This window comes from Leptodactylus fuscus, chromosome 5 (genome assembly GCF_031893055.1).
Source record: "Leptodactylus fuscus isolate aLepFus1 chromosome 5, aLepFus1.hap2, whole genome shotgun sequence".
In the NCBI taxonomy this organism is placed as follows: Eukaryota; Metazoa; Chordata; class Amphibia; order Anura; family Leptodactylidae; genus Leptodactylus; species Leptodactylus fuscus.
The window spans coordinates 221,887,809-221,914,841 of record NC_134269.1 but is presented as its reverse complement, the minus strand read 5'-3'; the positions used below and the strand labels follow the sequence as shown (position 1 = coordinate 221,914,841).

The 27,033-nt window shown below is 45.3% G+C and overlaps 1 protein-coding gene across 1 annotated transcript; it reads left to right on the top strand.

Annotated features, from left to right (window-relative positions):
* Nucleotides 1-559: 559 nt before the first annotated feature.
* On the top strand, nt 560-27,033 carry LOC142204185 (solute carrier organic anion transporter family member 1A2-like). The gene is made up of 15 exons (XM_075275493.1): nt 560-581; nt 3,689-3,783; nt 6,680-6,821; nt 16,542-16,674; nt 16,779-16,906; nt 18,107-18,256; nt 18,653-18,751; nt 19,028-19,258; nt 19,783-19,947; nt 20,018-20,213; nt 20,845-21,007; nt 21,079-21,248; nt 21,532-21,596; nt 25,039-25,156; nt 26,736-27,033. Exons 2-15 carry the CDS (start codon nt 3,727-3,729, stop codon nt 26,845-26,847), a joined length of 1,929 nt encoding a protein of 642 aa, XP_075131594.1. The 5' UTR covers nt 560-581; nt 3,689-3,726; the 3' UTR covers nt 26,848-27,033.

The following is a 27,033-nucleotide window of genomic DNA, read 5'->3' as shown; positions in this document are numbered from 1 at the left end:
GGTGAGATACGGGAGCAATGGCCGCCCTGGCAGATGGAGGACCCTCAGATCACCCCAGGCTCTGACAACTAGTGTGACTGGTGATCTAGAAGATGCAGGTGCTGAAGGCCCCATGAGATGGTCCCGTCATGTGGTGGTGCCCAGGGCATGCTATGGCCGAACAGACGGATCTCCTGGCTCCAGAGCTTTAACTATCACCCCCACCTACAGACGGTGACCCTAGAGGGGTGCAAAGGCTGTCGAAATTGCCATTTGTTGAGTGGTGAGGATCACCCCAATCCTGACACTTTATAGTCCTCACCATCACAGACCATGAAGTTCACAGAGAGGAGGCCAATAATGGGGCCAGTGCATGGACAGGGCTCTGCTGCAATCTATATGTAGGGCTGGAGGACTACAAGGCGCAGCAGATGTGGTGTGTGCACTGTGTCCTGGTAGGGGGTAGGGTCGTGACACTCTCTCACGTTTCACCTCGCACTACAGCACAATTACAACACTCTTCTGTTAATAATATAAGCCGGGTCAAGGTCCAGCTGGGATCGCTCTCCGCAGGTCACACGGGGGATCAGCCGCGCTCTGATGTGAGTACACTGGGACTGGTAGGCGGTGACTGGGGGGTTCATGGGGCCGTATGGGGGGCTAGGGGAGGAAAGTGGTCACATGACCCACAGGACGCAGTGCGGGATTATACTGATCATAGGATGGTATATAGTGTGGACAAACCCCATAGATACGTACACAATTTACTATCACTCCCATCATCCCTGAGCCCAGGAGCTGACAATCTAATCTCTATATCACACAATGTATCACTCCCATCATCCCTGACCCCAGGAGCTGACAATCTAATCTCTATATCACACACAATGTATCACTCCCATCATCCCTGAGCCCAGGAGCTGACAATCTAATCTCTATATCACACACAATGTATCACTCCCATCATCCCTGAGCCCAGGAGCTGACAATCTAATCTCTATATCACACAATGTATCACCCCCATCATCCCTGACCCCAGGAGCTGACAATCTAATCTCTATATCACACAATGTATCACCCCCATCATCCCTGACCCCAGGAGCTGACAATCTAATCTCTATATCACACACAATGTATCACTCCCATCATCCCTGAGCCCAGGAGCTGACAATCTAATCTCTATATCACACACAATGTATCACTCCCATCATCCCTGACCCCAGGAGCTGACAATCTAATCTCTATATCACACACAATGTATCACTCCCATCATCCCTGACCCCAGGAGCTGACAATCTAATCTCTATATCACACAATGTATCACTCCCATCATCCCTGACCCCAGGAGCTGACAATCTAATCTCTATATCACACACAATGTATCACTCCCATCATCCCTGAGCCCAGGAGCTGACAATCTAATCTCTATATCACACAATGTATCACCCCCATCATCCCTGACCCCAGGAGCTGACAATCTAATCTCTATATCACACACAATGTATCACTCCCATCATCCCTGACCCCAGGAGCTGACAATCTAATCTCTATATCACACACAATGTATCACTCCCATCATCCCTGAGCCCAGGAGCTGACAATCTAATCTCTATATCACACAATGTATCACCCCCATCATCCCTGACCCCAGGAGCTGACAATCTAATCTCTATATCACACACAATGTATCACTCCCATCATCCCTGACCCCAGGAGCTGACAATCTAATCTCTATATCACACACACAATGTATCACTCCCATCATCCCTGACCCCAGGAGCTGACAATCTAATCTCTATATCACACACAATGTATCACTCCCATCATCCCTGACCCCAGGAGCTGACAATCTAATCTCTATATCACACACAATGTATCACTCCCATCATCCCTGATCCCAGGAGCTGACAATCTAATCTCTATATCACACAATGTATCACCCCCATCATCCCTGACCCCAGGAGCTGACAATCTAATCTCTATATCACACACAATGTATCACTCCCATCATCCCTGAGCCCAGGAGCTGACAATCTAATCTCTATATCACACACACAATGTATCACTCCCATCATCCCTGAGCCCAGGAGCTGACAATCTAATCTCTATATCACACACAATGTATCACTCCCATCATCCCTGACCCCAGGAGCTGACAATCTAATCTCTATATCACACACAATGTATCACTCCCATCATCCCTGACCCCAGGAGCTGACAATCTAATCTCTATATCACACACACAATGTATCACCCCCATCATCCCTGACCCCAGGAGCTGACAATCTAATCTCTATATCACACAATGTATCACTCCCATCATCCCTGACCCCAGGAGCTGACAATCTAATCTCTATATCACACACAATGTATCACTCCCATCATCCCTGACCCCAGGAGCTGACAATCTAATCTCTATATCACACACAATGTATCACTCCCATCATCCCTGACCCCAGGAGCTGACACTCTAATCTCTATATCACACACAATGTATCACTCCCATCATCCCTGACCCCAGGAGCTGACAATCTAATCTCTATATCACACAGACAATGTATCACCCCCATCATCCCTGACCCCAGGAGCTGACAATCTAATCTCTATATCACACAGACAATGTATCACTCCCATCATCCCTGACCCCAGGAGCTGACACTCTAATCTCTATATCACACACAATGTATCACTCCCATCATCCCTGACCCCAGGAGCTGACAATCTAATCTCTATATCACACACAGTGTATCACTCCCATCATCCCTGACCCCAGGAGCTAACACTCTAATCCCTATATCACACAATGTATCACCCCCATCATCCCTGACCCCAGGAGCTGACAATCTAATCTCTATATCACACACAATGTATCACTCCCATCATCCCTGACCCCAGGAGCTGACAATCTAATCTCTATATCACACACAATGTATCACTCCCATCATCCCTGAGCCCAGGAGCTGACAATCTAATCTCTATATCACACAATGTATCACTCCCATCATCCCTGAGCCCAGGAGCTGACAATCTAATCTCTATATCACACACAATGTATCACTCCCATCATCCCTGAGCCCAGGAGCTGACACTCTAATCTCTATATCACACACAATGTATCACCCCCATCATCCCTGACCCCAGGAGCTGACACTCTAATCTCTATATCACACACAATGTATCACTTCCATCATCCCTGACCCCAGGAGCTGACAATCTAATCTCTATATCACACAATGTATCACTCCCATCATCCCTGACCCCAGGAGCTGACAATCTAATCTCTATATCACACACAATGTATCACTCCCATCATCCCTGAGCCCAGGAGCTGACAATCTAATCTCTATATCACACACATTGTATCACTCCCATCATCCCTGACCCCAGGAGCTGACACTCTAATCCCTATATCACACACACAATGTATCACTCCCATCATCCCTGACCCCAGGAGCTGACAATCTAATCTCTATATCACACACAATGTATCACTACCATCATCCCTGACCCCAGGAGCTGACAATCTAATCTCTATATCACACACAATGTATCACCCCCATCATCCCTGACCCCAGGAGCTGACAATCTAATCTCTGTATTACAATGTATCACTCCCATCATCCCTGACCCCAGGAGCTGACAATCTAATCTCTCATTGTGTCAGGTCCCTGTTCTGTTCTGATACAATGTTGCTTTTCTTTGCCATTAGACCAATGAGGAATTGTCCGTCCATCCAAAACTTCAAACATGGCACCAAATGCTGCTCCAACTGCGCCGAAGAGAAGTCACATGTCCAGACTAAAGGTGAGAACATAGAACATGTCCGGGGGCCCAGGAAAGCAGACAGGTGGCAGCTCACACCCAACTTTACCAGGAGCGGATAACACTGAGCAATAGCTAAATAGAGGATTACATAAACAGGAAGATAAAACCTTGAAGAAGAGAACGAGGAGGCGACAGATCAAAGATCCCGAGTGACGAGTCATGTGACCGACTGTAATAAGCACAATGTACCAGAGCCACATGGAATCCCGTATCTGACAACCAGCTGTATATATCATGTGAGAGGTAGTCACAGCCCCGCCCCCTGTTACTGACAACCAGCTGTATATATCATGTCTGAGAGGTAGTCACAGCCCCGCCCCCTGTTACTGACAACCAGCCTGTATATATCATGTTTGAGAGGTAGTCACAGCCCCGCCCCCTGTTACTGACAACCAGCCTGTATATACCATGTCTGAGAGGTAGTCACAGCCCCGCCCCCTGTTACTGACAACCAGCCTGTATATATCATGTCTGAGAGGTAGTCACAGCCCCGCCCCCTGTTACTGACAACCAGCCTGTATATATCATGTCTGAGAGGTAGTCACAGCCCCGCCCCCTGTTACTGACAACCAGCTGTATATATCATGTCTGAGAGGTAGTCACAGCCCCGCCCCCTGTTACTGACAACCAGCTGTATATATCATGTCTGAGAGGTAGTCACAGCCCCGCCCCCTGTTACTGACAACCAGCTGTATATATCATGTCTGAGAGGTAGTCACAGCCCCGCCCCCTGTTACTGACAACCAGCTGTATATACCATGTCTGAGAGGTAGTCACAGCCCCGCCCCCTGTTACTGACAACCAGCTGTATATACCATGTCTGAGAGGTTGTCACAGCCCCGCCCCCTGTTACTGACAACCAGCCTGTATATATCATGTCTGAGAGGTAGTCACAGCCCCGCCCCCTCTAACTGACAACCAGCCTCTATATATCATGTCTGAGAGGTAGTCACAGCCCCGCCCCCTGTTACTGACAACCAGCCTGTATATACCATGTCTGAGAGGTAGTCACAGCCCCGCCCCCTGTTACTGACAACCAGCCTGTATATATCATGTCTGAGAGGTAGTCACAGCCCCGCCCCCTGTTACTGACAACCAGCCTGTATATATCATGTCTGAGAGGTAGTCACAGCCCCGCCCCCTGTTACTGACAACCAGCCTGTATATATCATGTCTGAGAGGTAGTCACAGCCCCGCCCCCTGTTACTGACAACCAGCCTGTATATATCATGTCTGAGAGGTAGTCACAGCCCCGCCCCCTGTTACTGACAACCAGCTGTATATACCATGTCTGAGAGGTTGTCACAGCCCCGCCCCCTGTTACTGACAACCAGCCTGTATATATCATGTCTGAGAGGTAGTCACAGCCCCGCCCCCTCTAACTGACAACCAGCCTCTATATATCATGTCTGAGAGGTAGTCACAGCCCCGCCCCCTGTTACTGACAACCAGCCTGTATATATCATGTCTGAGAGGTAGTCACAGCCCCGCCCCCTGTTACTGACAACCAGCCTGTATATATCATGTCTGAGAGGTAGTCACAGCCCCGCCCCCTGTTACTGACAACTAGCCTGTATATACCATGTCTGAGAGGTAGTCACAGCCCCGCCCCCTGTTACTGACAACCAGCCTGTATATACCATGTCTGAGAGGTAGTCACAGCCCCGCCCCCTGTTACTGACAACCAGCCTGTATATATCATGTCTGAGAGGTAGTCACAGCCCCGCCCCCTGTTACTGACAACCAGCCTGTATATATCATGTCTGAGAGGTTGTCACAGCCCCGCCCCCTGTTACTGACAACCAGCCTGTATATATCATGTCTGAGAGGTAGTCACAGCCCCGCCCCCTGTTACTGACAACCAGCTGTATATATCATGTCTGAGAGGTAGTCACAGCCCCGCCCCCTGTTACTGACAACCAGCTGTATATATCATGTCTGAGAGGTAGTCACAGCCCCGCCCCCTGTTACTGACAACCAGCTGTATATATCATGTCTGAGAGGTAGTCACAGCCCCGCCCCCTGTTACTGACAACCAGCCTGTATATACCATGTCTGAGAGGTAGTCACAGCCCCGCCCCCTGTTACTGACAACCAGCCTGTATATACCATGTCTGAGAGGTAGTCACAGCCCCGCCCCCTGTTACTGACAACCAGCTGTATATACCATGTCTGAGAGGTAGTCACAGCCCCGCCCCCTGTTACTGACAACCAGCTGTATATATCATGTCTGAGAGGTAGTCACAGCCCCGCCCCCTGTTACTGACAACCAGCCTGTATATATCATGTCTGAGAGGTAGTCACAGCCCCGCCCCCTGTTACTGACAACCAGCCTGTATATATCATGTCTGAGAGGTAGTCACAGCCCCGCCCCCTGTTACTGACAACCAGCCTGTATATACCATGTCTGAGAGGTAGTCACAGCCCCGCCCCCTGTTACTGACAACCAGCCTGTATATATCATGTCTGAGAGGTAGTCACAGCCCCGCCCCTGTTACTGACAACCAGCTGTATATACCATGTCTGAGAGGTAGTCACAGCCCCGCCCCCTGTTACTGACAACCAGCCTGTATATATCATGTCTGAGAGGTAGTCACAGCCCCGCCCCCTGTTACTGACAACCAGCTGTATATACCATGTCTGAGAGGTAGTCACAGCCCCGCCCCCTGTTACTGACAACCAGCCTATATATATCATGTCTGAGAGGTAGTCACAGCCCCGCCCCCTGTTACTGACAACCAGCTGTATATACCATGTCTGAGAGGTAGTCACAGCCCCGCCCCCTGTTACTGACAACCAGCTGTATATATCATGTCTGAGAGGTAGTCACAGCCCCGCCCCCTGTTACTGACATCATCTTCTCCTCTTTCCTCAGGTTTTCCTCTTCGCTCTCTCCTTCTCGTACATCACTAAGTCTCTGGCTCTGGCGTATTCGCGCAGTATGATCACACAGATAGAGCGCAGGTTTAATATTCCTTCATCTCTGGTCGGGGTCATTGATGGAAGTTTTGATATTGGTATGTAACCTATAAGGGTTGGGGTATATACTCCTCATGGTTGTCACCTCCCTCCACCAAACACAGCAGCTAAATATCCAGGGGCAGATCTATGACGTCATCTCCACTTCTACATCTATAAAGGAACTTCCAACAAGATACAATGTTATATATAGTGTCAGATATAATGTTATATATAGTGTCAGATACAATGTTATATATAGTGTCAGATACAATGTTATATATAGTGTCAGATACAATGTTATATATAGTGTCAGATACAATGTTATATATAGTGTAAAATCAAATCAAAAAAAGCTTTATTGGCGCGTCCGAATACATATTTGGCATTGCCAAAGCTAGTAAAGTGTGTGTGGGGGGGTGGTTTGGGGTATAACAGTCCGTGGAATCTCGTCTTCCTCTTACATCTTACTCTATACATTGCACATAGTATATAGGGTGGGTATATTATATAGGGTATAGTCTATACATTGCACATAGTATATAGGGTGTGTATATTATATAGAGGTATAGTCTATACATTGCACATAGTATATAGGGTGGGCATATTATATAGGGGTATAGTCTATACATTGCACATAGTATATGGGGTGGGTATATTATATAGGGTATAGTCTATACATTGCACATAGTATATGGGGTGGGTATATTATATAGGGGTATAGTCTATACATTGCACATAGTATATAGGGTGGGTATATTATATAGGGGTATAGTCTATACATTGCACATAGTATATAGGGTGGGTATATTATATAGGGGTATAGTCTATACATTGCACATAGTATATAGGGTGGGTATATTATATAGGGGTATAGTCTATACATTGCACATAGTATATAGGGTGGGTATATTATATAGGGGTATAGTCTATACATTGCACATAGTATATAGGGTGGGTATATTATATAGGGGTATAGTCTATACATTGCACATAGTATATAGGGTGGGTATATTATATAGGGGTATAGTCTATACATTGCACATAGTATATAGGGTGGGTATATTATATAGGGGTATAGTCTATACATTGCACATAGTATATAGGGTGTGTATATTATATAGGGGTATAGTCTATACATTGCACATAATATATGGGGTGGGTATATTATATAGGGGTATAGTCTATACATTGCACATAGTATATGGGGTGGGTATATTATATAGGGGTATAGTCTATACATTGCACATAGTATATGGGGTGGGTATATTATATAGGGGTATAGTCTATACATTGCACATAGTATATAGGGTGGGTATATTATATAGGGGTATAGTCTATACATTGCACATAGTATATAGGGTGGGTATATTATATAGGGGTATAGTCTATACATTGCACATAGTATATGGGGTGGGTATATTATATAGGGGTATAGTCTATACATTGCACATAGTATATAGGGTGGGTATATTATATAGGGGTATAGTCTATACATTGCACATAGTATATAGGGTGGGTATATTATATAGGGGTATAGTCTATACATTGCACATAGTATATAGGGTGGGTATATTATATAGGGGTATAGTCTATACATTGCACATAGTATATAGGGTGGGTATATTATATAGGGGTATAGTCTATACATTGCACATAGTATATAGGGTGGGTATATTATATAGGGGTATAGTCTATACATTGCACATAGTATATAGGGTGGGTATATTATATAGGGGTATAGTCTATACATTGCACATAGTATATAGGTTCGGTATATTATATAGGGGTATAGTCTATACATTGCACATAGTATATAGGGTGTGTATATTATATAGAGGTATAGTCTATACATTGCACATAGTATATAGGGTGGGTATATTATATAGAGGTATAGTCTATACATTGCACATAGTATATAGGGTGGGTATATTATATAGGGGTATAGTCTATACATTGCACATAGTATATAGGGTGTGTATATTATATAGAGGTATAGTCTATACATTGCACATAGTATATAGGGTGGGCATATTATATAGGGGTATAGTCTATACATTGCACATAGTATATAGGGTGGGTATATTATATAGGGGTATAGTCTATACATTGCACATAGTATATAGGGTGGGCATATTATATAGGGGTATAGTCTATACATTGCACATAGTATATAGGGTGGGTATATTATATAGGGGTATAGTCTATACATTGCACATAGTATATAGGGTGGGTATATTATATAGGGGTATAGTCTATACATTGCACATAGTATATAGGGTGGGCATATTATATGAGGGTATAGTCTATACATTGCACATAGTATATAGGGTGGGTATATTATAAAGGGTATAGTCTATACATTGCACATAGTATATAGGGTGGGCATATTATATAGGGGTATAGTCTATACATTGCACATAGTATATAGGGTGGGTATATTATATAGGGGTATAGTCTATACATTGCACATAGTATATAGGGTGGGTATATTATATAGGGGTATAGTCTATACATTGCACATAGTATACAGGGTGGGTATATTATATAGGGGTATAGTCTATACATTGCACATAGTATATAGGGTGGGTATATTATATAGGGGTATAGTCTATACATTGCACATAGTATATAGGGTGTGTATATTATATAGGGGTATAGTCTATACATTGCACATAGTATATAGGGTGGGTATATTATATAGGGGTATAGTCTATACATTGCACATAGTATATAGGGTGTGTATATTATATAGGGGTATAGTCTATACATTGCACATAGTATATAGGGTGGGTATATTATATAGGGGTATAGTCTATACATTGCACATAGTATATAGGGTGGGTATATTATATAGGGGTATAGTCTATACATTGCACATAGTATATAGGGTGGGTATATTATATAGGGGTATAGTCTATACATTGCACATAGTATATAGGGTGGGTATATTATATAGGGGTATAGTCTATACATTGCACATAGTATATAGGGTGGGTATATTATATAGGGGTATAGTCTATACATTGCACATAGTATATAGGGTGGGTATATTATATAGGGGTATAGTCTATACATTGCACATAGTATATAGGGTGGGCATATTATATAGGGGTATAGTCTATACATTGCACATAGTATATAGGGTGGGTATATTATATAGGGGTATAGTCTATACATTGCACATAGTATATAGGGTGGGCATATTATATAGGGGTATAGTCTATACATTGCACATAGTATATAGGGTGGGTATATTATATAGGGGTATAGTCTATACATTGCACATAGTATATAGGGTGGGCATATTATATAGGGGTATAGTCTATACATTGCACATAGTATATAGGGTGGGTATATTATATAGGGTATAGTCTATACATTGCACATAGTATATAGGGTGTGTATATTATATAGGGGTATAGTCTATACATTGCACATAGTATATAGGGTGGGTATATTACATAGGGGTATAGTCTATACATTGCACATAGTATATAGGGTGGGTATATTACATAGGGGTATAGTCTATACATTGCACATAGTATATAGGGTGGGCATATTATATAGGGGTATAGTCTATACATTGCACATAGTATATAGGGTGGGTATATTATAAAGGGTATAGTCTATACATTGCACATAGTATATAGGGTGGGTATATTATATAGGGTATAGTCTATACATTGCACATAGTATATAGGGTGGGTATATTATATAGGGTATAGTCTATACATTGCACATAGTATATAGGGTGAGTATATTATATAGGGGTATAGTCTATACATTGCACATAGTATATAGGTTCGGTATATTATATAGGGGTATATTCTATACATTGCACATAGTATATAGGGTGGGTATATTATATAGGGTATAGTCTATACATTGCACATAGTATATAGGGTGGGTATATTATATAGGGGTATAGTCTATACATTGCACATAGTATATAGGGTGGGTATATTATATAGGGGTATAGTCTATACATTGCACATAGTATATGGGGTGGGTATATTATATAGGGTATAGTCTATACATTGCACATAGTATATAGGGTGGGTATATTATATAGGGGTATAGTCTATACATTGCACATAGTATATAGGGTGGGTATATTATATAGGGGTATAGTCTATACATTGCACATAGTATATGGGGTGGGTATATTATATAGAGGTATAGTCTATACATTGCACATAGTATATAGGGTGTGTATATTATATAGGGGTATAGTCTATACATTGCACATAGTATATAGGGTGTGTATATTATATAGGGGTATAGTCTATACATTGCACATAGTATATAGGGTGGGTATATTATATAGGGGTATAGTCTATACATTGCACATAGTATATAGGGTGTGTATATTATATAGAGGTATAGTCTATACATTGCACATAGTATATAGGGTGTGTATATTATATAGAGGTATAGTCTATACATTGCACATAGTATATAGGGTGGGTATATTATATAGGGGTATAGTCTATACATTGCACATAGTATATAGGGTGGGTATATTATATAGGGGTATAGTCTATACATTGCACATAGTATATAGGGTGGGTATATTATATAGGGTATAGTCTATACATTGCACATAGTATATAGGGTGGGTATATTATATAGGGGTATAGTCTATACATTGCACATAGTATATAGGGTGGGTATATTATATAGGGGTATAGTCTATACATTGCACATAGTATATAGGGTGGGTATATTATATAGGGGTATAGTCTATACATTGCACATAGTATATAGGGTGTGTATATTGTATAGGGTATAATCTATACATTGCACATAGTATATAGGGTGGGCATATTATATAGAGGTATAGTCTATACATTGCACATAGTATATAGGGTGGGTATATTATATAGGGGTATAGTCTATACATTGCACATAGTATATAGGGTGGGTATATTATATAGGGGTATAGTCTATACATTGCACATAGTATATAGGGTGGGTATATTATATAGGGGTATAGTCTATACATTGCACATAGTATATAGGGTGGGCATATTATATAGGGTATAGTCTATACATTGCACATAGTATATAGGGTGGGTATATTATATAGGGTATAGTCTATACATTGCACATAGTATATAGGGTGGGTATATTATATAGGGGTATAGTCTATACATTGCACATAGTATATAGGGTGGGTATATTTTATAGGGTATAGTCTATACATTGCACATAGTATATAGGGTGGGCATATTATATAGGGTATAGTCTATACATTGCACATAGTATATAGGGTGGGTATATTATATAGGGGTATAGTCTATACATTGCACATAGTATATAGGGTGGGTATATTATATAGGGGTATAGTCTATACATTGCACATAGTATATAGGGTGGGTATATTATATAGGGTATAGTCTATACATTGCACATAGTATATAGGGTGGGTATATTATATAGGGTATAGTCTATACATTGCACATAGTATATAGGGTGGGTATATTATATAGGGTATAGTCTATACATTGCACATAGTATATAGGGTGGGTATATTATATAGGGTATAGTCTATACATTGCACATAGTATATAGGGTGGGTATATTATATAGGGGTATAGTCTATACATTGCACATAGTATATAGGGTGGGTATATTATATAGGGGTATAGTCTGTACATTGCACATAGTATATAGGGTGGGCATATTATATAGGGGTATAGTCTATACATTGCACATAGTATATAGGGTGGGTATATTATATAGGGGTATAGTCTATACATTGCACATGGTATATAGGGTGGGTATATTATATAGGGGTATAGTCTATACATTGCACATAGTATATGGGGTGGGTATATTATATAGGGGTATAGTCTATACATTGCACATAGTATATAGGGTGGGTATATTATATAGGGGTATAGTCTATACATTGCACATAGTATATAGGGTGGGCATATTATATAGGGGTATAGTCTATACATTGCACATAGTATATAGGGTGGGTATATTATATAGGGGTATAGTCTATACATTGCACATAGTATATAGGGTGGGCGTATTATATAGGGTATAGTCTATACATTGCACATAGTATATAGGGTGTGTATATTATATAGAGGTATAGTCTATACATTGCACATAGTATATAGGGTGGGTATATTATATAGGGGTATAGTCTATACATTGCACATAGTATATAGGGTGGGTATATTATATAGGGGTATAGTCTATACATTGCACATAGTATATAGGGTGGGTATATTATATAGGGGTATAGTCTATACATTGCACATAGTATATAGGGTGGGTATATTATATAGGGGTATAGTCTATACATTGCACATAGTATATAGGGTGGGTATATTATATAGGGGTATAGCCTATACATTGCACATAGTATATAGGGTGGGTATATTATATAGGGGTATAGCCTATGCATTGCACATAGCATATAGGTTGGGTATATTATATAGGGTATAGCCTATACATTGCACATAGTATATAGGGTGGGTATATTATATAGGGGTATAGTCTATACATTGCACATAGTATATGGGGTGGGTATATTATATAGGGGTATAGTCTATACATTGCACATAGTATATAGGGTGGGTATATTATATAGAGGTATAGTCTATACATTGCACATAGTATATAGGGTGGGCATATTATATAGGGTATAGTCTATACATTGCACATAGTATATAGGGTGTGTATATTATATAGGGTATAGTCTATACATTGCACATAGTATATAAGGTGGGCATATTATATAGGGTATAGTCTATACATTGCACATAGTATATAGGGTGGGTATATTATATAGGGTATAGTCTATACATTGCACATAGTATATAGGGTGTGTATATTATATAGAGGTATAGTCTATACATTGCACATAGTATATAGGGTGGGTATATTACATAGGGGTATAGTCTATACATTGCACATAGTATATAGGGTGGGTATATTATATAGGGTATAGTCTATACATTGCACATAGTATATAGGGTGTGTATATTATATAGAGGTATAGTCTATACATTGCACATAGTATATAGGGTGGGTATATTATATAGGGGTATAGTCTATACATTGCACATAGTATATAGGGTGTGTATATTATATAGAGGTATAGTCTATACATTGCACATAGTATATAGGGTGGGTATATTATATAGGGGTATAGTCTATACATTGCACATAGTATATAGGGTGGGTATATTATATAGGGTATAGTCTATACATTGCACATAGTATATAGGGTGGGTATATTATATAGGGGTATAGTCTATACATTGCACATAGTATATAGGGTGGGTATATTATATAGGGGTATAGTCTATACATTGCACATAGTATATGGGGTGGGTATATTATATAGGGGTATAGTCTATACATTGCACATAGTATATAGGGTGGGTATATTATATAGGGGTATAGTCTATACATTGCACATAGTATATAGGGTGGGTATATTACATAGGGGTATAGTCTATACATTGCACATAGTATATAGGGTGGGTATATTATATAGGGGTATAGTCTATACATTGCACATAGTATATAGGGTGTGTATATTATATAGGGGTATAGTCTATACATTGCACATAGTATATAGGGTGTGTATATTATATAGGGGTATAGTCTATACATTGCACATAGTATATAGGGTGGGTATATTATATAGGGTATATTCTATACATTGCACATAGTATATAGGGTGGGTATATTATATAGGGGTATAGTCTATACATTGCACATAGTATATGGGGTGGGTATATTATATAGGGGTATAGTCTATACATTGCACATAGTATACAGGGTGTGTATATTATATAGGGGTATAGTCTATACATTGCACATAGTATATAGGGTGGGCATATTATATAGGGGTATAGTCTATACATTGCACATAGTATATAGGGTGGGCATATTATATAGGGGTATAGTCTATACATTGCACATAGTATATAGGGTGTGTATATTATATAGGGGTATAGTCTATACATTGCACATAGTATATAGGGTGTGTATATTATATAGGGGTATAGTCTATACATTGCACATAGTATATAGGGTGGGCATATTATATAGGGGTATAGTCTATACATTGCACATAGTATATAGGGTGGGTATATTATATAGGGGTATAGTCTATACATTGCACATAGTATATAGGGTGGGCATATTATATAGGGGTATAGTCTATACATTGCACATAGTATATAGGGTGGGTATATTATATAGGGGTATAGTCTATACATTGCACATAGTATATAGGGTGGGCATATTATATAGGGGTATAGTCTATACATTGCACATAGTATATAGAGTGGGTATGTTATATAGGGTATAGTCTATACATTGCACATAGTATATAGGGTGGGTATATTATATAGGGGTATAGTCTATACATTGCACATTGTATATAGGGTGGGTATGTTATATAGGGGTATAGTCTATACATTGCACATAGTATATAGGGTGGGTATATTATATAGGGGTATAGTCTATACATTGCACATAGTATATAGGGTGGGCATATTATATAGGGGTATAGTCTATACATTGCACATAGTATATAGATTAGGTATATTATATAGGGTATAGTCTATACATTGCACATAGTATATAGGGTGGGTATATTATATAGGGGTATAGTCTATACATTGCACATAGTATATAGGGTGGGTATATTATATAGGGGTATAGTCTATACATTGCACATAGTATATAGGGTGGGTATATTATATAGGGGTATAGTCTATACATTGCACATAGTATATAGGGTGGGTATATTATATAGGGGTATAGTCTATACATTGCACATGGCATATAGGGTGGGCATATTATATAGGGGTATAGTCTATACATTGCACATAGTATATAGGGTGGGTATATTATATAGGGTATAGTCTATACATTGCACATAGTATATAGGGTGGGTATATTATATAGGGGTATAGTCTATACATTGCACATAGTATATAGGGTGGGTATATTATATAGGGGTATAGTCTATACATTGCACATAGTATATGGGGTGGGTATATTATATAGGGGTATAGTCTATACATTGCACATAGTATATAGGGTGGGTATATTATATAGGGGTATAGTCTATACATTGCACATAGTATATAGGGTGGGTATATTATATAGGGTATAGTCTATACATTGCACATAGTATATGGGGTGGGTATATTATATAGGGGTATAGCCTATACATTGCACATAGTATATAGGGTGTGTATATTATATAGGGGTATAGTCTATACATTGCACGTAGTATATAGGGTGTGTATATTATATAGGGGTATAGTCTATACATTGCACATAGTATATAGGGTGTGTATATTATATAGGGGTATAGTCTATACATTGCACATAGTATATAGGGTGGTTATATTATATAGGGGTATAGTCTATACATTGCACATAGTATATAGGGTGGGTATATTATATAGGGGTATAGTCTATACATTGCACATAGTATATAGGGTGGGTATATTATATAGGGGTATAGTCTATACATTGCACATAGTATATAGGGTGGGTATATTATATAGGGGTATAGTCTATACATTGCACATAGTATATAGGGTGGGTATATTATATAGAGGTATAGTCTATACATTGCACATAGTATATAGGGTGGGTATATTATATAGGGGTAGATACTATACAATGCTCAGTATATTACATAGGGGCTTATACTGTATACATATCATATGTCACCTAATCTCTATATTAACCCCTTTATGGCCCACTCTCCTCTCTTATCTTAGGTAACCTATTGGTCATCACCCTGGTCAGTTACTTTGGGGCGAGGCTTCATCGCCCCAGAATGATCTCTATCGGGTGTCTGATCATGTTCTTGGGGGGCTGCCTGGCCGCCATGCCGCATTTCATCATGAGACGGTAAGAGCAGCCGATTATCACACGAGCGCTCCAGCTCTGCTACATCGGGGGGAGGGCGGTGATATAAGGGGATTTGTTACTCCGTGTCTTGTCATTATATCTAGGTATCAGTACGAGGGATCGGCCGTGCACTCTGCAGACAACTCCACCCATCATCTACACCTATGCCTGGCAAATCACAGTCAAGTGCCCGCCCCCGAGAGTCCAGGGCCCGCCCCCGAGCTTCCAGAAGGTTCAGGATATGTCTATTAGGTTTTGTGTACTGTACATGGTCAAAGAACTACAAGTCTCAGCAAGCTGCAGATCTGGAATATGGAGTGACTGATAAGGCTACATACTCTAGTCACAGCCAGAGCTGCAGTCACGATTCTGTAACTACATCATGTTTTATACTCCAGTCACATCCGGAGCTGCAATCACCCTTGGATTATAGAGTAGATTGGCCACTTGCTTTCTGCTTCCTTAATACAGCAGTTTGTTGCTTCGCTCTGTGAGTCTGCGGTAACTACAACCCTCATCATGGTAAAACAGACCTTGATTTGTGGTAATAAGTAGTAACCACTGAGCCACCTCTGTCTGTACCCGCTGCCCTTGTGTTGTAGTAACCACTGAGCCGCCTTTGTCTGTACCCGCTGCCCTTGTGTTGTAGTAACCACTGAGCCGCCTTTGTCTGTACCTGCTGCCCTTGTTTTGTAGTAACCACTGAGCCACCTTTGTCTGTACCCGCTGCCCTTGTGTTGTAGTAACCACTGAGCCGCCTCTGTCTGTTCCCGCTGCCCTTGTGTTGTAGTAACCACTGAGCCACCTTTGTCTGTACCCGCTGCCCTTGTGTTGTAGTAACCACTGAGCCGCCTCTGTCTGTTCCCGCTGCCCTTGTGTTGTAGTAACCACTGAGCCGCCTTTGTCTGTACCTGCTGCCCTTGTGTTGTAGTAACCACTGAGCCGCCTTTGTCTGTACCCGCTGCCCTTGTGTTGTAGTAACCACTGAGCCGCCTTTGTCTGTACCCGCTGCCCTTGTGTTGTAGTAACCACTGAGCCGCCTTTGTCTGTACCCGCTGCCCTTGTGTTGTAGTAACCACTGAGCCGCCTTTGTCTGTACCCGCTGCCCTTGTGTTGTAGTAACCACTGAGCCGCCTTTGTCTGTACCCGCTGCCCTTGTGTTGTAGTAACCACTGAGCCACCTTTGTCTGTACCCGCTGCCCTTGTGTTGTAGTAACCACTGAGCCGCCTCTGTCTGTACCCGCTGCCCTTGTGTTGTAGTAACCACTGAGCCGCCTCTGTCTGTTCCCGCTGCCCTTGTGTTGTAGTAACCACTGAGCCGCCTCTGTCTGTACCCGCTGCCCTTGTGTTGTAGTAACCACTGAGCCACCTCTGTCTGTTCCCGCTGCCCTTGTGTTGTAGTAACCACTGAGCCGCCTCTGTCTGTACCCAGTGTGCCAGGCTGGATCCTCGGAGTCCATGATGTGGATTTTTGTTCTCATTGGGAACATCCTGCAGGGAATTGGTGAGACGCCCATCGAGCCGCTCGGATTATCATATCTGGACGACTTCGCCAAACAGGAAAATTCTCCTTTTTATATTGGTAAATAATATGAAAGGGTTAAAGCTCCGATCCCGGGGTCACATCTTGTCTTATCCTCCAGTCACACCCAGAGCTGCCCCTCCCTCTATATAAGACACTACACTACTAGGTTACTATATGGGTGTAGACAGCAGGTGCCGGGCCCCTCAGTCTCTGCTGGAAGAAGAACTGACACACTGTAACAAACAGGGACGTGAGGGGGTGAGGAGGAGGATGGGGGTGAGGATGGGGGTGGTGATGATGGGGGGGATGATGATAATGATGATGGGGGTGAGGATGATGATGATGGGGGGTGATGATGGGGGTGAGGATGATGATGGGGGTGATGATGGGGGTGAGGATGATGATGGGGGTGAGGATGATGATGGGGGTGATAGTCTCGCTGTCCCCCTGCAGGTATCATCCAGACTCTCTCCATCCTGGGCCCGCTCTTCGGTTCTCTTCTCGCCTCCTTCTGTGCTCAGATCTTCGTAGACATCGGATTCATTAATCTTGGTAATTAATATCCAATTAAAGAACCGCAAACCCTGAAATCTGGACAAGGGGGGAGGGGCTCATTGTCAAATCTGTGCTGGGGAGGCCTCTATGCAGGCCACTCCCTCTACGTAGACCCCTCCCTCTATGCAGGCCACTCCCACTATGGGGGGGCTCCTCCCTCTATGCAGACTCCTCCCTCTATGCAGACTCCTCCCTCTATGCAATCCCCTCCTTATATAAAGACTCCTCCCCCTGGCTCAGCTCCGCCCCTAGTCTTACCCCTGTGTCTTGCAGATGACGTCCACCTCAGTGCCACGGACACGCGCTGGGTGGGGGCCTGGTGGATGGGCTTCCTGGTCAGTGGGCTCCTCAATCTGCTCGCTGCCGCCCCCTTCTGTTGCCTCCCTAGAAGTTTGCCCAAGGAGGGGCAGGAGGATCAGTCTGAGCTGCGGGAGACGCTGCGACCACAAATAACGGATGGCGGTGGCGACGACAACGACAAGTCCACAAAAACCGCCGCAAAAGGTACTAAACTCCTCAGACGTGGTCACATGACACCTCATCTTACCGTCACCCCAAAATTAGGACCTGTGTCCCCACCAAAGCTGCCACAAAACAATGCAAGCCTGCTGATAGTTCATACTCCAGTCACATCCAGAGCTGCAGTCGCAGTTCTATTGTTACATTGTGTCTTATACTCCAGTCACACCCAGAGCTGCAGTCGCAGTTCTATTGTTACATTGTCTTATACTCCAGTCACACCCAGAGCTGCAGTCGCAGTTCTATTGTTACATTGTGTCTTATACTCCAGTCACACCCAGAGCTGCAGTCGCAGTTCTATTGTTACATTGTGTCTTATACTCCAGTCACACCCAGAGCTGCAGTCGCAGTTCTATTGTTACATTGTGTCTTATACTCCAGTCACACCCAGAGCTGCAGTCACAGTTCTATTGTTACATTGTGTCTTATACTCCAGTCACATCCAGAGCTGCAGTCCAGTCTCTTGGTCAGGCCGGAGGGGTGACTACTGCAGGTCTTCCTCCCCGCAGGCTTCCTGTTCTTCCTGAAGACTCTCCTGCAGAATCGGGTGTACCTCCTCTTCCTTGGGGTGACCGTCCTCCAGTTCAGCGCCTTTGTGGGGTTCATGTCCTTCATGCCCAAATACCTGGAGCAGCAGTACGGGAAGTCGGCGTCGGAGGCGATCCTGCTGATCGGTGCGTGGAGCGCAGCATTGGGCGCAAACATGGCGGACAAGCAGCGGCGTCACCTCTCGTGTCTCGGCAGGCGTCTACAGTCTCCCGATCATCGCCGTCGGCTACTTCCTGGGGGGATTCCTGATGAAGAAGTTCAAGACAACGACCTACATGGCGGCAAAAGTGGGGTTCACCACGTCCATCACCGAATATCTGCTCTACCTGCTGGCCTTCACCCTGCTGTGCAAGAACTCCGCCATGGCCGGCCTGACCGTGACCTACGAGGGGTGAGCAACCTCTGACCTCACCAGCAATAGACTGTACCCCGAGTATCAGCCTGTCATTACCCCGTACCCCGAGTATCAGCCTGTCATTATCCCGTACCCCGAGTATCAGCCTGTCATTACCCCGTACCCCGAGTATCAGCCTGTCATTACCCCGTACCCCGAGTATCAGCCTGTCATTACCCCGTACCCCGAGTATCAGCCTGTCATTACCCCGTACCCCGAGTATCAGCCTGTCATTATCCTGTACCCCGAGTGTCCTCGTGTCCTTCCCCCGTACCCCGAGTGTCCTTCTCCCGTACCCCGGGTGTCCTTCTCCCGTACCCCGGGTGTCCTTCTCCCGTACCACGGGTGTCCTTCTCCCGTACCCCGGGTGTCCTTCTCCCGTACCCCGGGTGTCCTTCTCCCGTACCCCGGGTGTCCTTCTCCCGTACCCCGGGTGTCCTTCTCCCGTACCCCGGGTGTCCTTCTCCCGTACCCCGGGTGTCCTTCTCCCGTACCCCGGGTGTCCTTCTCCCGTACCCCGGGTGTCCTTCTCCCGTACCCCGGGTGTCCTCGTGTCCTTCTCCTGTACTGCAGTTGTTTTGGGGTTCACTTTCTTCTTCTTCACCTCTGCTGATTTTCTTGCTCTCAGGGTAGAGTCGGTTTCGTATCTGGAGAACCTGACGTCTCGGTGTAATGTGAACTGCGGCTGTAGCTCTGATGTTTGGGACCCCGTGTGTGGCGATGACGGGGTGGGCTACGTGTCCGCCTGCCTGGCCGGCTGCTCATCATCTACAGGGATGGGGCTGGACATGGTAAGATCGCCATCTGCCGCCATGAATAATCCGGTCACTCTCTCGCCTCACGCTCACGTCTTTCCATTCAGGTTTTTCACAATTGCAGCTGCGTCCGCTCGGTGAACGGTTCGGCCGTGCTGGGTCAGTGTCCGCGGGAGGCGGCGTGTGACTCCATGCTGCTCTACTTCATGATCCTCAACCTGGTGTGCTGCTTCATCTACTCCCTGGGGGCCATGCCCGGGTACATGGTGCTCATCAGGTACTGCAGCTCTATCTGATCCAGGGACAGCCGGGTGCTGCTGACCGTTACATATCTGCAGGCACTCAGCTTTTCCAGAGAGTGGAACGGTCCTCCTTGGTCAGATGCATCATACGAAGCAAGAGATCATTCAGGAGGATGGAAAAGCTGGGTGACACCATAATGACCCTCTGGGGGGGGGGGGGGTTGGGGGCCGCACTTTGTACCTCCTCCTCATTATACATGAGACTACTGACACATTGGCGAGGTCTCGCTGATGATTTTCTGTATCTTCGTCCTTCAGGAGTTTGACCCCAGAAGAGAAGTCGTTTGGACTGGGTCTCCATCTCTTGGCTGCTCGAGCTCTTGGTAAGTGACCCCGGGCATCAAGATGGAGCCCCCCCAAAACCAGAGGGTACTGAGAGGTCAGGGAGATGATGATGGAGGGGGTGATAGAGGGGGGTGATGGAGGGGGTGATGGAGGGGGGTGATGGAGGGATGATGGAGGGGGTGATGGAGGGGGGTGATGGAGGGGGGTGATGGAGGGGGGTGATGGAGGGATGATGGAGGGATGATGGAGGGGGTGATAGAGGATAATGGAGGGGGGTGATGGAGGATGATGGAGGAGGTGATGGAGGATAATGGAGGAGGTGATGGAGGGGTGATGGAGGGGGTGATGGAGGGAGGTGATGGAGGGGGGTGATGGAGGATGATGGAGGGGGGTGATGGAGGATGATGGAGGATGATGGAGGGGGGTGATGGAGGATGATGGAGGGGGGTGATGGAGGATGATGGAGGGGGGTGATGGAGGATGATGGAGGGGGGTGATAGAGGATGATGGAGGGGGGTGATGGAGGATGATGGAGGGGGGTGATGGAGGATGATGGAGGGGGGTGATGGAGGATGATGGAGGGGGGTGATGGAGGGATGATGGAGGGGGGTGATAGAGGATAATGGAGGGGGGTGATGGAGGGATGATGGAGGGGGGTGATGGAGGATGATGGAGGGGGGTGATGGAGGGATGATGGAGGGGGTGATGGAGGGTGATGGAGGAGGTGATGGAGGGATGATGGAGGGGGGTGATGGAGGATGATGGAGGGGGGTGATGGAGGGATGATGGAGGGGGTGATGGAGGGTGATGGAGGAGGTGATGGAGGGATGATGGAGGGGGGTGATAGAGGATAATGGAGGGGGGTGATGGAGGGATGATGGAGGGGGGTGATGGAGGGATGATGGAGGGGGTGACTAGAGGATAATGGAGGGGGGTGATGGAGGGATGATGGAGGGGGGTGATGGAGGGATGATGGAGGGGGTGATGGAGGGTGATGGAGGAGGTGATGGAGGGATGATGGAGGGGGTGATAGAGGATAATGGAGGGGGGTGATGGAGGGATGATGGAGGGGGGGTGATAGAGGATGATGGAGGGGGGTGATAGAGGATGATGGAGGGGGGTGATGGAGGGATGATGGAGGAGGTGATAGAGGATGATGGAAGGGTGATAGAGGATGATGGAGGGGTGATAGAGGATGATGGAGGGGATGATAGAAGATAATGGAGGGGGGTGATGGAGGGATGATGGAGGGGGTGATAGAGGATGATGGAGGAGGTGATAGAGGATGATGAGGGGGTGATAGAGGATGATGGAGGGGGTGATAGAGGATGATGGAGGGGGTGATAGAGGATGATGGAGGGGGTGATAGAGGATGATGGAGGGGGTGATAGAGGATGATGGAGGGGGGTGATAGAGGATGATGGAGGGGGTGATAGAGGATGATGGAGGGGATGATGGAGGAGGTGATAGAGGATGATGGAGGGGTGAGAGAGGATGATGGAGGGGATGATAGAGGATAATGGAGGGGGGTGATGGAGGGATGATGGAGGGGGTGATAGAGGATGATGGAGGAGGTGATGAAGGGATGATGGAGGGGGTGATAGAGGATGATGGAGGAGGTGATAGAGGATGATGGAGGGGTGATAGAGGATGATGGAGGGGTGATAGAGGATGATGGAGGAGGTGATAGAGGATGATGGAGGGGGTGATGGAGGGGGTGATAGAGGATGATGGAGGAGGTGATGGAGGGATGATGGAGGGGGTGATAGAGGATGATGGAGGGGGTGATGGAGGGGGTGATAGAGGATGATGGAGGGGGGTGATAGAGGATGATGGAGGGGGGTGATAGAGGATGATGGAGGGGGGTGATAGAGGATAATGGAGGGGGGTGATAGAGGATAATGGAGGGGGTGATAGAGGATGATGGAGGGGTGATAGAGGATGATGGAGGGGATGATAGAGGATAATGGAGGGGGTGATGGAGGGATGATGGAGGGGGGTGATGGAGGGATGATGGAGGGGGGTGATAGAGGATGATGGAGGAGGTGATAGAGGATGATGGAGGGGTGATAGAGGATGATGGAGGGGGGTGATAGAGGATGATGGAGGGGATGATAGAGGATAATGGAGGGGGGTGATGGAGGGATGATGGAGGAGGTGATAGAGGATGATGGAGGGGTGATAGAGGATGATGGAGGGGGGTGATAGAGGATGATGGAGGGGGGTGATGGAGGGATGATGGAGGAGGTGATAGAGGATGATGGAGGGGGTGATAGAGGGTGATGGAGGGGGTGATAGAGGATGATGGAGGGGGGTGATAGAGGATGATGGAGGGGATGATAGAGGATAATGGAGGGGGGTGATGGAGGGATGATGGAGGGGGTGATAGAGGATGATGGAGGAGGTGATGGAGGGATGATGGAGGGGGTGATAGAGGATGATGGAGGAGGTGATAGAGGATGATGGAGGAGGTGATAGAGGATGATGGAGGGGGGTGATAGAGGGAGTGATAGAGGATGATGGAGGAGGTGATGGAGGGATGATGGAGGGGGTGATAGAGGATGATGGAGGGGTGATAGAGGATGATGGAGGGGGGTGATAGAGGATGATGGAGGAGGTGATGGAGGGATGATGGAGGGGGTGATAGAGGATGATGGAGGAGGTGATAGAGGATGATGGAGGAGGTGATAGAGGATGATGGAGGGGGTGATGGAGGGGGTGATGGAGGATGATGGAGGAGGTGATGGAGGGATGATGGAGGGGGTGATAGAGGATGATGGAGGGGTGATAGAGGATGATGGAGGGGGGTGATAGAGGATGATGGAGGAGGTGATGGAGGGATGATGGAGGGGGTGATAGAGGATGATGGAGGGGGGTGATGGAGGGATGATGGAGGGATGATGGAGGGGGTGATAGAGGATGATGGAGGAGGTGATGGAGGGATGATGTAGGAGGTGATAGAGGATGATGGAGGGGGTGATGGAGGGATGATGGAGGGATGATGGAGGGGGTGATAGAGGGTGATGGAGGAGGTGATGGAGGGATGATGGAGGGATGATGGAGGGGGTGATAGAGGGTGATGGAGGGGGTGATAGAGGATGATGGAGGGGATGATAGAGGATAATGGAGGGGGGGTGATGGAGGGATGATGGAGGGGGTGATAGAGGATGATGGAGGAGGTGATGGAGGGATGATGGGGTGATAGAGGATGATGGAGGAGGTGATAGAGGATGATGGAGGAGGTGATAGAGGATGATGGAGGAGGTGATGGAGGGATGATGGAGGGGGTGATAGAGGGTGATGGAGGGATGATGGAGGGATGATGGAGGGGGTGATAGAGGGTGATGGAGGGATGATGGAGGGATGATGGAGGGGGTGATAGAGGGTGATGGAGGGATGATGGAGGGGGTGATAGAGGGTGATGGAGGAGGTGATAGAGGATTCTAACTTTTCTCCTCCCAACTCCCCGTCTTGTTACAGGAGGGATCCCCTCCCCCATATATTATGGAGCTGCAATAGACACGACCTGCATAAAGTGGGGGACCAACAGCTGCGGGGACCCGGGGGCCTGCCGCATGTATGACACTGATGCCTACAGGTAATAGCAAGCGACTCCTCTAGTTACTTCTCAAACCCTTCATCTGATGTTACATGGTGGAGCCTAATCATGAGTTACATCATGTCTTATACTCCAGTCACCTCCAGAGCTGCAGTCACTATTCTGCTGTTACATCATGTCTAATACTCCAGTCACCTCCAGAGCTGCAGTCACTATTCTGCTGTTACATCATGTCTTATACTCCAGTCACCTCCAGAGCTGCAGTCACTATTCTGCTGTTACATCAGGTCTTATACTCCAGTCACCTCCAGAGCTGCAGTCACTATTCTGCTGTTACATCATGTCTTATACTCCAGTCACCTCCAGAGCTGCAGTCACTATTCTGCTGTTACATCATGTCTTATACTCCAGTCACCTCCAGAGCTGCAGTCACTATTCTGCTCTTACATCATGTCTTATACTCCAGTCACCTCCAGAGCTGCAGTCACTATTCTGCTGTCACATCATGTCTTATACTCCAGTCACCTCCAGAGCTGCAGTCACTATTCTGCTGTTACATCATGTCTTATACTCCAGTCACCTCCAGAGCTGCAGTCACTATTCTGCTGTTACATCATGTCTTATACTCCAGTCACATCCAGAGCTGCAGTCACTATTCTGCTGTTACATCATGTCTTATACTTCAGTCACATCCAGAGCTGCAGTCACTATTCTGCTCTTACATCATGTCTTATACTCCAGTCACCTCCAGAGCTGCAGTCACTATTCTGCTGTTACATCATGTCTTATACTCCAGTCACCTCCAGAGCTGCAGTCACTATTCTGCTGTTACATCAGGTCTTATACTCCAGTCACCTCCAGAGCTGCAGTCACTATTCTGCTGTTACATCATGTCTTATACTCCAGTCACATCCAGAGCTGCAGTCACTATTCTGCTGTTACATCAGGTCTTATACTCCAGTCACATCCAGAGCTGCAGTCACTATTCTGCTGTTACATCATGTCTTATACTCCAGTCACATCCAGAGCTGCAGTCACTATTCTGCTATTACATTATGTCTTATACTCCAGTCACATCCAGAGCTGCAGTCACTATTCTGCTGTCACATCAGGTCTTATACTCCAGTCACCTCCAGAGCTGCAGTCACTATTCTGCTGTTACATCAGGTCTTATACTCCAGTCACCTCCAGAGCTGCAGTCACTATTCTGCTGTTACATCATGTCTTATACTCCAGTCACCTCCAGAGCTGCAGTCACTATTCTGCTGTTACATCAGGTCTTATACTCCAGTCACCTCCAGAGCTGCAGTCACTATTCTGCTGTTACATCAGGTCTTATACTCCAGTCACATCCAGAGCTGCAGTCACTATTCTGCTGTTACATCAGGTCTTATACTCCAGTCACCTCCAGAGCTGCAGTCACTATTCTGCTTTTTACATCATGGCTCATCCTCCAGTCACCTCCAGAGCTGCAATTACTCTTATTGTTTCCCACCCATTTCTGCAGTCACCATTATGTTGTTACATTGTGACGGCAGCTTTGGTTGTGACTGGAGGACGTTGCTTCCGGCCTATGTTACATGTGCTGATGTCTGTTCTGCGTTCCTTTGTCTTGCAGGCAGCTGTATATCGGGATCCCCTCAGTTTTGCGCTTTGTCTCGTACATCCCCTGCATCTTCATCCTCCTCGCCCTCAAGCGTGCGGCCGCACGGACTCCGGATCAGAGCTAGAGACGAACGCCATGAGCGCTGCCATACAGAGAGATGCCCAGAGCATTGTCCTCATCGATGGTCACATGCTCGCCTTACTGCCATGGAATCTGCTATAAAAGAAGTGACAGAACTACAACACCAGCAGGGGGCAGAAACCCCAAAACCTGAGCATAAGGGGAGAAGATGGCAAAATAAAAACAGAAC

What these genes read in the sequence shown, in the direction of transcription:
- LOC142204185 (XM_075275493.1), top strand. Translation starts at nt 3,727, where the DNA reads ATGGCACCAAATGCTGCTCCAACTGCGCCGAAGAGAAGTCACATGTCC. An exon ending in CGCCCCCGAGCTTCCAGAAG is followed by an intron (nt 16,907 to 18,106) that starts GTTCAGGATATG and finishes GTCTGTACCCAG; the next exon opens with TGTGCCAGGCTGGATCCTCG. An exon ending in CTGACCGTGACCTACGAGGG is followed by an intron (nt 20,214 to 20,844) that starts GTGAGCAACCTC and finishes TCTTGCTCTCAG; the next exon opens with GGTAGAGTCGGTTTCGTATC.